Raw genomic sequence first — 13,589 nt, 5'->3', positions numbered from 1 at the left:
TCTATTCATATAAATACTTTTAGTATTTAAGTAATTAAGTTGTAAAAAAACAACTACACAATTTACAAACAAGGAAAAATCCTTGAATGAAATCCTACAGGGACTGAAATAATTTCATGCATTATTATCGCCCAGCTCATAAACGTGAAAGCACTAACGCATTACAAACATTACCATATGCTTTTTTTGCTCAAGTCAACTCTCGAAGATACTCTCTGATGATTCCACCATCAAAAAAATGAACAGGAAAAATACATGGATGAAAGAATCATAAAGAACTTTGAAAAGTCCACAAGAGAATGAAATAGACACAAGTAACTATACATAGATAATGGGTCAGATGTATAAAGTTGCATATGATTATTTTGTGTTTGATAATATATTGCATAAATGTGTTCATGCAAAGCATATTTTCCTTGAGAAGACAAATTTTAAATTTATGTGATTATTTTGTGTTTGCTAATGAACTATATTGCATAAAAAAGTTCATGCAAAGCATATTTTCCTTGAAGAAATACCCCTTACAACCTAATCCAAATTCCCTACATTAGCCCCTAATGTTTTAGGCTCAGCTCCTGATGGTTTTATATCCTAGATACGCCCCTGGTAAACACCTCTGCTGTGCTCTGCAGATGCCAACTAAAGCTATATCATGCAAAAAGGAAGCCATATGTGAACATGATCCAGAAGCGCCTTGCGTCCTGTGGGCCAAAGATCATTTAAAATGGACTGTTTCAAAGCGGGAAAGTGTTTTATGGTCAGACATAGACTAGTCCAAATTTGACATTCTTGTTGGAAATCACGGATGCTGTGTCCTCCAGGCTAAAGAGAAGGGAGACCTTCCAGTGTGTTATCAGTGTTCGGTTCAAAAGCCAGCATCTCTGATGGTATGGGCGTGCATAAGTGCAGCTTGCATGTTTTGGAAGGCACTATGAATGCTTAAAGGTATATAAAGGTGTTAGACGTTGTCTATTTCAGGGAAGGCCTTGTGTATTTCAGCAGGACAATTCATAACCACATACTGCAGCTAGCATCGCTTCGTAGTAGAAGAGTCCGGGTGCTGAATTGGCCTGCCTGCAATCCATATCTTTCACCTATAGAGAACATTAGGCGCATCATTAAGCGAAAAATAAGTCCACGAACTCTTCAGCAGCTGGAAACCTATATCAGGCAAGAATAGGACCCAAATTCCAGCACCAAAACTACAGAAACTCATAACCTCGTTGCCCAGATGTCTACAAACTGTTTTTAAAAGAAGAGAAGATGCTACACCATGGTAAACATGCCCCTGTGCCAACTTCTTGGATTCATCCATTTTGAAATGAGCTCATTTTGTGCATACAATTTATAAATTTCTCAGTTTTAACATTTGTTATGTTCTATTGTAAATAAAACATTGGCTCGTGTGATTTGAAAGTCTTTTAGTTTTCATTTTATTCAAATTTAAAAAAGGTCCCAACATTTCTGGAATTCGGGTTGTATAAGGTCTTACATGGTTAGTTTTAGTCTTTTACAAGTTATTAAGCCAATAATAACCTGTAATGCTAGTCTTGGTCCAAAATGCACAAGCTTCCCCAGTCAAACACTCAACTCATTCTCGCCTAAATCTTACATATGCCTTCAAACGCCACCTAGTGTACAACAATGATAATACATCAAAACCTTTACACACAACAGACAATGCAATCTACAGTAATGGTTAAATTCGCGTAATACATGTTCAATAGCACAAAAATGATGTCATAAACCATCCCCCGTTTATTGAATATACACATCACAATTAACAAGGGATATCTTGTAAAATGGAAAAAGCATTATTGTGTGGAAAAGGAAAAAGAAAAACAGACGAGGGTTGGTTGAAAGCTCCTTCCATAGGGACTATAAATAATATTTTATGTGAGCTACAGAGCTCTGTCTTCAAATGAAAAAATTCGGGTCCTGTTGGGCAATGCATGTCAGAATGCATTAGGCTATAGTGAGAGAACTCTCTTAGTACTGCTGTATATAGGGAATAATGTTGACCTATGAAATATAAAAATATTGAAAAATAAAACCTGCAGTATTATATCTAAAATAATAATAATAAAAACATTACACACAACCTTGCCAAAAATTCCTATTGTTCAAGACACATTAATAGAGTCAAATGCTTTCATACAATATAAAATGCTAATTAAATAAAACACGAATGCTTATTAAAATGTACTGTTTTGCAGATACCACATTGTACTCTCTTGTAGGTCTCTTTATTGCTGAAATATTATCAGTCTACACATGTATGTGTAAAATTGTGTTTAATATAAATTCAAACATAAATAACTTTAAATACTGGATGTCCATAAATTAAAATTTCAGTGTTAAAAAAAACATTACAGTGCTAAGGCTGCAGGATAGGACGAGCTTTTATGTATATGTCACTGTATTAGTCAGTAATAATTTACTGCTTGTGCAAAAGAAAGCTTTCTGTATAATTGTTTGTGTGGGTGTAAGCTTTAAAGAAAACAATGCTAGAATGAGTTGAATGAACAACCTTGCTTTTGTATAGTGTATGCACAGTAAAATCTGCTGTATACTTCATACAATCTGTCGAAATTCCTCATGGGATGTCTAAATTCTCCTCCAGCCACAAAGAACGCAGCACAAGAAAACATCAAGTAAACAGAAGCAGACCATGAACTAATTGAAAACAGGTCTGCTATGTGTACCTTTGCTGTTATTAAGGTTTGCAAGTTAAGCACTCTGACAGAATGGAAAGACAATCCCAATAATCTATGGATGTTTTATGGATGTAAATGTTCCTGAAGCTCAACTGGTAGCGTATTGCGGTAGCAACATAAAGGTCATGGGTTCGAATTCCAAGCAAGCAACATGCTGATGTATTGTCAGTCGCTTTGGATAAATCGTTTGCCTAATCTATAGATATAAATTTGAACCGCATAATTACGACAAATGTCATTAACTGTCATTAATATTAATGGCTAGCGCGAATAGCGTTTTAGGTGAGGGGATTTATAATAGCCTTATGACACGCGCCTTTTACTCGAATTAAATCGTGCAATCCAAAACGCGTGTTTAGAGCACGAGCTCGCCAAATAAACTAACGTTACTCATTTCAGATTAACGTTACTGGTTCGATTTCTCACGGTCGTCTCGGAGACGGGCACTGTGACGTCTTATTTCGAGCGCCCACCTTTCATTGGAATCACTTTCAATGAAGCCCGATTGTCACTAAAAACCCAGCGGGGTGCATGGGGTCGCCACAGGCTGACATGACACGAAACGTGGGATCAGTTTCTCGGGAAAATATTTTTGTCTCAGAATTCAAGCAATTCTGACTAAAACTATTGACGGAAAATGGTATCATACGGGTATGTTGTTCATTTCTCTGTAATATAGTCGCTGTGGTTTATCGAACACTTGTCTATGCTTTGTTTGGCATATAGATACGCATTGTAGTGACAGATTCCTCTCAAAATGTTAAATATTGCTTCATATCATTTGACACATTTCGCAGCACTGTAAAGAAGTTCGGTTACGCGACATGCTAATGTTTCTCAATAACATAGTCGTCATTGTCATATCGCTCCATCAGCATCAATGACATGCCCTACACAACGCGACCTGTGCTGTGAAAACCACCTTGTGTTTTACGCGATTTTGTACACCATTTAGTGAGTGACAAGACAAACAGCGCGATGCAGATTTCAAAGCAAATATGCAGCATTCACATTTGGGACATGCAATACGCAGGAAAGATCTTCGCTTGGCGCTTTCTCTCGAGCTCAAATGCAAACGTTTCACGCTTTCGGTAATTACGGGTAAGTGGGAAAAACTCGGGAGACGCGTGTGTTAGAAATGATGATGGACGCAACATCTTAACGCTCTATTCGCCACTAACGCGCACGCCGCGCAAGCACTGATCTGAAGAATCATAGCGGTGCCTTAGAAATGAATGATGATGGAAGCGGACAGCATGGAGAGCTGGGTTTCTCTCTCGGAGAACGGAAGCACACGTTTTAACGTCTCGGACCTGGGTTTCCGAAACGCATCGTCCCCGGTGGGTCTGTGGGGTGATGCTCAAGATAAAGAGGTGAAACGACTGGAGGAGATTCTCCACGCGCAAGAGAGAGCATACAGACATTTCACCATCACCATTCAAGTTTTCATTCTGATCGGCTCCCTTTTAGGTAAGTATACATACAAAACAAATAAAGGGGATTGTATTGATGTAGGCTAATTGTGTTTCTAAATGTCAAAGCATGACGACTTAAACGTTAATTGTGAATAAGAGATCAAAATCACACGTTTGCTCATTTTACCAGATGTCACAGTGTGCATGCTCAGATTAAGAGACAGATGAGAAATTGTAAACAAAGGCTGTTAATTGTTGAGAATTCATTTATGCACAGGTGCTGTAATTAGTCATGGTACAGCAAATTTTTTCCCTTTTCAGTATATAAGACTATAAATCTGTTGTTTTCGCATTTTTGGGATGTCATTTCAGATTGTTTTAAGAATGTGCTTTTGACACTGTATAAACAAAAAAAAAAATCCAAATTTCACATATTGCATTGATGTGCATCCCAATGATGCTTCCAAGAAAATGTGTCAGGATGACAGTACTAATTCTTTCAAATTGCACCACCATGATTATCACACCCCGAACCAAATCACTATGTGTTGCCAGGACATTCATGTTTACTGGTGATAACTGATCACAGAGACGTGTTCGCTCAATCCATATGACATGTTCTTAAAGAATGTCTTTAGGGCCTGACAGCTCATCACTCTAAACAGTGATGCCTGGGGTAAAAACACTTTTCTTTCCCTTGGTATATAGCTAGAACTGTAGATGACGACCCATAATTGTATCTCCTCAAACACAATGTATTCAAAGCACACCAATCAATAAAAAGTGAATGAATAGAAATAGAATATTGGCTAGTTTAAAAGCGATAAATTCATTGTTGAGAAACAAACGAGGTTAAGATTTATGTATTGATTTTAGTAGATTTAGTGATTTCTCTGAACTAATTCTGAAGTATGAGGCAAGTTTCAAGACTCAAACAAAGGAGCCACCACATGACCGATAAGCCAACGGAAACCTTGGAATAAATACTGGGAATCTGATGTCCGGCCACCGCTTTGGATCAAGGCTCAGTAGACTATTGAAACACATTCAAATGCATGTATTTAGATATTACATATTTTTGGGACGTGGACATATCCAGTGGTATGACATGCATCATGAAGAAATGTATTAACTACCCACATACACATAACTTTTCACATATAAAAACATAAGATATTTGCTACATTCTTTACTTATGATAGTTAGAAGATTCATCTAAATTGTTGTTTGGAGATGGCAGACATGAACAGCCGCTACAATACAGTTCAATACAAATCTCTTTAACACCTTTGAAGCGAACAGGTTCCATTGGCTGTTCCCCTTTTCAATATCCAAACAGGTTAAAAGACTTGGGCGATCCACTAATGGAACCCCTTTAATGTCTAAATGTTAGCCACAAAAATACTGGAGACCTATGTGAACAACTGGACAATTGTCCAACACTGTAAGCGTGCACTCCGATGCCACTGGGGTAATAACACAAAGCCAGCAACAGATGGATGTTTCTGTGCTTTGCTATTTCATGTGCATGGTAATGGGAAAAGATGAAAGCCAGACGCACCTCCCGAAAGCGTGTCAGGTATAATAACGTGCTGGCTGGAGAGCACCTATCCCCTAAGTGCTCTGTTCACATCAACGTCTAGGGAGAGAAACGTCTCAAATTCCATTTCAGCTCAGGCCATGTGAATTCCATGATATCCTTGCAAAGCAAATTCTTTAATGCAAATAATTTAGTAGATTTCTACTTGGAAAGTAGGAGTCCTTTTTGGTTGGCTACATGCAAAATGGTTTTGCAAGATCTTTAGCGATTTATCTAGTATGAGGAATGTCAGCTACCTGTAGTGATGCTTTTGAAACACTTAGCAATGAGAGTGGTTATAGCCGCCAGCAGTGGCATACTGAACTGACATACACTTGGACAGCCTTTATCGGACATAGATCATTATAAAACATCATGCCAAGTGCTTAAGGATGTGATGTGACTGTGAAGTAGCCAAGAAGGGTTTCACATTTAAACGAAATGGAGTTTTTCAGTTACTGCGTCTCACTGTGCTCTCACACTGAGACAGATCATTCAGACAAACAGCTCAATCACAACTGAACCATCAGCTATAAGTGCTGCAAGCCTGGACATCTGTTTCTTAAATTGATCACAGAGCGAAAATAAAAAGCCACACAGTGATATTAGAAACTATTTCAAATAAATGGATATGCATGACTATTTATGTGTGTTTATATAACACGATTTTTGTTCTATTCTGAGAACTACTGACAACATTTCTCCAAAATTCCAAATGAAAACAATCGTTTTTCTATTAGCAAATAAAAGAATTAGAAAACTGAAATGGTCAAAATAACAAAAAAAGATGCCATTTTTGCAGATCTTGAATACAGGAAAACAAGTTCATATTCATGTTTAAACAAATCAATATTAATGGTCATTTTTACACCAACACTTTGGACACTTTTATTTAAAACATCACAAAAATCTGTTTACAAGGGCCAGAAACACTTAATACAACTAGAGAAGACATTAATTCTCTCTATTTTTTTGCAGAACTTAATTTCTCACAGATGTGTCTTTATGACTTCAGCTCTCTGTTGGAGGTTGTGATTTCTTAAGAGGTGTAAAGGCTTGTTTGTCTTTCAGAATAACATGAGATTGATGCTGTTGTGCCATTTAGAAGTCAAAGAGAATGTGACTTGTGTGTTTCCCCCCTCACATTAGCTTGCAACCCTCAGGTATCCATTGCCATGGGAACTAAGATGGAGGCTATTCATGGCCGTCCCATTCTTAAATGAATTCATTAGTGTCCCTTTTGTTGCTTGACCCATGCTGGCGAATCTTTAACCTTATCTCTTTCTCTCCTCACCCACAGGCAATGCTGCAGTGCTATGGTGCACCTGTTACACCAACGTTTTCAAGTCTGTCACAAACCTCTTCATCAAAAACCTGGCCTGCTCTGGCATATGTGCTGGGTTGGTGTGCATCCCCTTCGACATAGCTGTGAGTGCCATGAGCCCCCTGTGCTGTCTGTGGGTCCACACGCTCCTACTCTGCAAAGCTGTAAAATTCCTACACAGGCTTTTCTGCTCGGTCACTGTGCTGAACTTCGCTGTCATCGCCCTGGACAGGTAAGCAGATCTTTCTAACGAATTCATCTTTTGCTCAATGCTAATGGGGCAACGTTTCAAATTGACCTCAATCAAACAATTAGCAGTCTCAGACAAACAATAACAGAATTAGGCAGTTACTGATCGCTTCAAAAAATGGGGAAAAACCTCTTAGCGTGCTGTTCAGAACCACAGTTCTACTCAACCCCTGGGCACCCGCTGTTTCGCAAGCTACTGCTTCCATAGCAACATACGCTGGCAGAACCCTTTATCAATTCATTGAATAATTTATCTTGCTTTGCACAGAAGCCGTTCTTGCCATCAAAAATGTTCACTTGAAGAACACATGCAGACACACTCTACCGGCACACATTGCATCACATGTACAAAGAATATTAACATGATGATATTCATGTCACATACAATGGAACATTACCATGCTCCATTAACATGATAGCCATATCTCACAGTGTTATTTTGATAACCATTTTTCAATCTTTCTTTTCTGAAGTTATTAATTTTTTATATATTTGTTTGTTTGTTTTTATATACAGAGAAAGATACCTTTTTGCTATAAAAGATTTGCTTTTAAGAAGACATCGAGGTTATGTAAGTGACCAAAACCCGGAGGAAGTTTTTATTGCTCAGAGGTTGAGTTCTCTGTTGTGTTTCATTTCAAGTCAACTTTGTCTCAGATGTTTCTCCTAAAATTGCTCAGAAGAAATAAAAATAGAAACAAATAAAATATTGTAAAACAAATAAATAATGAAAAACAATTAATAAAAATTTAAAGTATCAACTTTGTCCTCAGAAGAAATAAAAAAACAAATACATATTTTTAATATATTTTTTACAAAAATAAAATAATGAAAAATAATTAAAACTATTGTTAAAATAAAGACATTTTTAATCAGTCATTTGAATAAAAAAAGAATTAATAAAAATGATAAATTAATTAATTAAAATATTTATGAATATATGAATGAATATCATTTTTTAATAATTTATAAAATAATTAAGACTATGGGCCTATAAAATAAATGTAGATTGTACTGTAGTAAAATATCTGAATTTGGGGAAGTGTTGATGACAAATGCAAATCTGAGTTCAATGTATGTGACATTACTAAAATCTTATCTGAAACTCTAATGGAGACATTTGTAAGATTTTGGGTCTTTTTCTCAAATGAAATATCTGAGAAACTTAGGCAAAGGTTTCCATTTGCTCTCCATTTAATCTTTTTTAGGCATTTAATCAAGTTTCTATTAAAGAGACCTCATGTGATTTTTCTTTCTTATGGAAATGTAAACAAAGCTGAATCTGAATGAACATACTAACATTACTTTCCCTCTCATCAAATTCCAGGTACTACTCTGCTTTATATCCGCTGGAGAGAAAGATATCAAATGCCAAATCCATGAATCTGGTCCTCTACATCTGGGCGCATGCAGTAGTTGCCAGTGTCCCTGTATTTGCCATCAGCAACGTGGCTGATATCTATGCCACCTCTTCTTGCTCCGACAGCCAGTCGCTGGGACATCTGGTTTACATGGTCACTTACAACATCACCACACTTATTTTACCACTAGCAGTGGTGTTTATAGCCATGGTCTTAATACGACGCGCACTGAGCACCAGCCAGAAGAAGAAAGTTATCATAGCTGCGTTGCGGACCCCTCAAAACAGCATTTCTATCCCGTATGTGTCTCAGCGTGAGGCTGAACTCCACGTCACTCTGTTGTCCATCGTGCTTGTATTTGTGCTCTGTAGTGCCCCCTACGCTGCCCTGGTGGTATATCGTGCAGTTCTGGGGGCCGCAAAAACCTCATCTTGGTTACAGTTAACTGCTCTGTGGCTGCCAAAGGTCTCTCTCCTTACCAACCCACTGTTTCTCCTCACTGTAAACCGCTCGGTGCGCCGCTCTCTTCTCGACATGCTGGCACGCCTCCACCGTCGCTATAGCCGAAGGAACATGGTCAGCTCCGGGGGTCTGGGAGAAGTCGGGGCGCTGGGGGGTGAGACCGTGGCTCGCTCAGGTAGTCAGCTACTGGAGATGTTCAACATCGGCCAACAGCAGATCTTCAGGCCGAATGAGGACGAAGAAGATGAGAATGAAATTTCCTCAGTGGCCAACTTTCAGCCCAAAGATGAAGTACAGAGCGCAACCGGCAGGGCAGGAGGGGTGCCGGGAGAGTTACGTAAACAACAGTCCGTGGATGGGGTTCGAGAGGAGGGTTTGACGTTACCAAAACATTCCCCTGTTCAGTCTTGTGCCTACTCCTCTTCCCAAGTCGCCCCTGCGACGCCCACAGACCCGGACGATACGACCCAGTTTGGTTTTGGCCCGTTTGAGCTGCCTCCACAATGGCTGCCTGAAACCAGGAACAGTAAGAAAAGATTACTGCCTCCATTGGGGAATACACCGGAGGAGCTGATCCAGACCAAGCAGCCCAGAGTGAGACCTGAAAGACGCATTAGTAGAAACAATAAAGTTAGTACCTTTCCTAATGTAGACGCATGAAAAGTACATGATTGAACATTTTTTTTGGACCAAATTTTGGACGTGACAAGCCGTGAAGAAACACAGTCTCTGCTTTATATTTGAAGAGATCATTTTTAGTATTTTTGGGTACAGAGAAACAGTAGGATTTTTTCTTGCTTTCATCTGTTTGGGTTTATTAATAGACTGCCAAACAACTAAACTGACAGATTATTAGCCCTTCACAGGAAATGCTAGAAACAACCATACAGTAGGCATGAATTATAACATTTAATATCGCAATGGTGAATAAAATGAATCCCACGTTCATGCTGTGTTGAATGTGTTTTTAGCAGTTTTTTTTATATATATAAAGGTAGTATGTGGGTTGAATAAATGATGCACTTTAAATATTCAATTTCCTGTCAGTAGTGTAATGGACAATATTTGTGTAATGAAAGAATATAACGCTTTTTGAAAAAAACTATATGTGTCAGTAAGGATGAAGTCTTGATTTATCTGTTTGCACAGAAGTATAAAAGGCTTTAAATCTTGACATCTTAACTGGAGAGTGAAAAAGGCTGTTTGTATTTGCACGGTGCACAAAACAGCCAGAGCGTTCTTAAATGGCAACATTACCACAGATTCACAAGCAGTTATTACGTTGCGTGCATCACAGTATTAATCCGATCAATCTTTTTGACCCACAAATATACAAATGTGAACATTAACCCAGAGTTTACAAATATACAGTGGGAAACTGACATGAATACCATGGATTAATGGATTAAACCCAGGGTAAAGAATGAACAGTGAACATGGGACAAGATGATGTTTACTCACTGTTAAGAATGACCTCAGGTTAGAAGTTTGTGAAAGACTGTTATTCTAATGGAAGTGTAATGGGTGAGCTTTGATCATATTCTCACTAATCTGTGATGATTAGATTGTATCCCCATCAGAAACATCACAGCTGCTAAATCTTAAGATTTGCAAATGAGGATCTGGTATGTTGGGAAACAGGATGCATTTATCATTTAACATCTATTTGAAAGCCCTATTTCAGTTTAATCATTTGGTCAGTTGTCTTTGAGATACTGATGTTGGCAGAAGTCTACAGCTCTCTTGTCAGGGAGCATTGAGGTCATTTGAAGAGTAGGTGTTAAATGTTGTAGCTAACAGGATTTTGATTTGTTAGGGTTTTATTGTTTTAATATTTCTTTATACTACTAAGTTTTCATTATGTACTTTCTTGAAAAACCTAGTACTTTCTCAGTTTATTTATACATATTTTACTGGTCTCTTATACATTTACAAGTTATTTGGAAGATTAAGTTATATCTGCCCAGTGTACGTACAGTAAATCAATATGGATTTAATGACATATTATTAATGACAAAACATTATTTATAACAATATACCTTCCAAAAATAAGAATACTCAGCCTACATAGTGCTTCGAAAAGGAGGGGTGGAGTGAGATGTTAGATTCCACTAAAATTACACAATGGTCCTATTGTAAGTATTATCCTACTTTAAATGGAAGAGTAGCAAACTTTGAGTACACAAATTAGTTTACAACTGCATTTTTCTATGAAGTACATACATTATGAGAAAAATAAAAGTAGACTGAAAGTATACTTTTTCATTTGTAAAAGACGTATATAGCACGTCTTGAATCAACATCTTTTTTTTGTAAGGGATTCCAAAACTATTTAGTGAAATTGGTTCATTAAATCTTGTGAGTGACGTATTTTCTAAATTGAGTATATAAGTATGTCTGTCCTCACTAAATGCTTACATAAAAAAAACATTGTTTTTCTGTCGAGTGTAAAGCCAAAGATTAAGCTCTTGCATGTGACTGCAGCTGAAGAAGAAAAGTCAGTTGTTACTAAATAGTGTTTTTCCCATATACCAGTTTTAGTTTCATAAAATCTAATGTCTTGATGGATTTTGAAATACTTCCTTTTTGTTTAATGTGTTTTCCAACCTCCCTCATCCATCTGTTTTAACAGAAAAAAATATGCTTTTAATTATAAAAACAAATTTGTAAGACATACCATAGTCAAGTAATGACATTTCCACATTGCCTCCTTACATTTGCGGTATTAACCTGTTTTGATGCCCCTTGTGTCACTTGTGACAAATGTAAATTCTTTGTTATGGTCAGTGAATTTAAACCGCTGGAAAGGGATCTCTAGTTCTCTACACCACAGCCGGTTTGTGCAATTACGGCTTGACAGTGCTTTGTGCGTGAATATACAAAAAGGTCAAGCAACATTTTTTTGAATGTTATGTGGAAAGTGACTTTCCTGCATTTAATTGGTACTTTTAACATTTACTTCCTCCTTTTTTTTTTTTTTAGCATTTTCTAAACATTAGTCAGTTGTCTTATAAAAGCAGGGGTCCACTCTCAAGTTTTAGCTCAACTAAATCTCTCAAAACTGGAGGCACAGGTTTATTTGATTAGAGGGGTTGCCTAGCAACAGACAACCCAGTTGATTTAAAGCCCCCGACATGCATAAAAGCCGACTTGATTGGAAGAGATGTTTCTGGCTTTTTGTTGCATTCAGCCAAAGGGTTTCATTAACCATCTTGAATAACATTGTCTCTGATTTCAACCTGATGTAAAACCTGAGCATCTCCTCAAGAGGCTGGTGAACCTTTGGTATATTCTGGGGTATAATTTGTGCTTCTATTTGTGCATACAACAGTTTCATATACAAACACTCAAAATCTTATTCAATGTATGTTCTAAAATTACAAGGTTATAGTTTATACCTGTGGAAATGCTTTTGTATTTATGTTGTTCATGGACTGGTTACTAATACCCGATTATAGCAAACCAGTTTATGCAAAGTAGTTTATATTTATATGCTTATGAAAATCCCTTCCATAATGCATGGCTGGTTGCTTTAATCAACCAAGCATATCAAAGTCCAAAGCTCACTGCTGTCAACCATATATTTTTTGTATAAGAATGACTTTGTCATGAACGTGGATGGTGAGGACACGGAGACAAGGACAGAGGACCCAAGTGCAGACAGCGGGTAAGGGGTTAACAGGACTTTTAATAAATAATACACCAAACTCAAAACAAAGACCCACGTGGGGGTAAACATAACAAAACAGAAACAAGAACAAGATTAACTAAACTGACAAGACTAAACTAATAACACATCACAAAGGACTACTTCAAACTAGACTAACAAGACAAAAACTCACCCACACGCAACCAGAGGTGTAAAGAGTACCTGAAAACCATACTTAAGTAAAAGTACAGATACCGTGCAGTGAAAATGACTCCATTACAAGTTACAAGTCACCAATTCCAAAACGACTTCAGTAAAAGTCTTCGAGTATCTGATTTTAACAGTACTTGAGTATTTTACTCATACTGAATGTAGGCTCAAAGCAGCACTATAGTCCTCAACACTTAAGAGACACACGTCAGTGAAAAACTAGAAACAGATGATTCGTGAGGAGAGCAATCGCATTTATTTTCTTAAATCATAATAAGACTGAACACCTCAAAATGCAACAAATCATGGCCGACACCATAACCTACGTCATTACAAACACCCAAGTCTCATTTAAGCTCAAGTGCTCATAAGTAAACCAAAGTCCTTCAAAAAGGTCTCTTCAATATAACGGATAAATAAAGTAATGTTAAGTAAAATCAAAAAGTCAAAGCCTTTTTGCACTGGACATGCTGGTTTGGGCCTCATGGCCAGCTGCAGTCATGTCCTCATTTCACATACACTGTTAGCCCTTACCTGCCATTTCTACAGTCATATACTGTATTGGCAACACTGTTGCCTGATAGTTACTATAGGTGTTTTACAGTAAACTACTGCAATGGCTG

At 37.5% G+C, this 13,589-nt stretch overlaps 1 protein-coding gene across 1 annotated transcript; it reads left to right on the top strand.

Annotated features, from left to right (window-relative positions):
* The first annotated feature begins 3,179 nt into the window (after positions 1–3,179).
* Positions 3,180–10,118, top strand: gpr176 (G protein-coupled receptor 176). Its single transcript, XM_057353085.1, has 3 exons — positions 3,180–4,187; positions 7,012–7,267; positions 8,612–10,118. The coding sequence occupies exons 1-3, from the start codon at positions 3,953–3,955 to the stop codon at positions 9,765–9,767; spliced, it is 1,647 nt and encodes a 548-aa protein (XP_057209068.1). The 5' UTR covers positions 3,180–3,952; the 3' UTR covers positions 9,768–10,118.
* The last annotated feature ends 3,471 nt before the right edge of the window (positions 10,119–13,589 follow it).

Source organism: Triplophysa rosa, linkage group LG15, assembly GCF_024868665.1.
Source record: "Triplophysa rosa linkage group LG15, Trosa_1v2, whole genome shotgun sequence".
In the NCBI taxonomy this organism is placed as follows: Eukaryota; Metazoa; Chordata; class Actinopteri; order Cypriniformes; family Nemacheilidae; genus Triplophysa; species Triplophysa rosa.
This window is presented reverse-complemented; position numbering and strand designations above follow the sequence as displayed.

Bases quoted from the DNA above. Each gene is read 5' to 3' on its own strand.
- gpr176 (XM_057353085.1), top strand. From the start codon at position 3,953: ATGATGATGGAAGCGGACAGCATGGAGAGCTGGGTTTCTCTCTCGGAG. The intron at 4,188-7,011 runs GTAAGTATACAT...CCTCACCCACAG, and splicing joins TCTGATCGGCTCCCTTTTAG to GCAATGCTGCAGTGCTATGG. The intron at 7,268-8,611 runs GTAAGCAGATCT...ATCAAATTCCAG, and splicing joins GCTGTCATCGCCCTGGACAG to GTACTACTCTGCTTTATATC.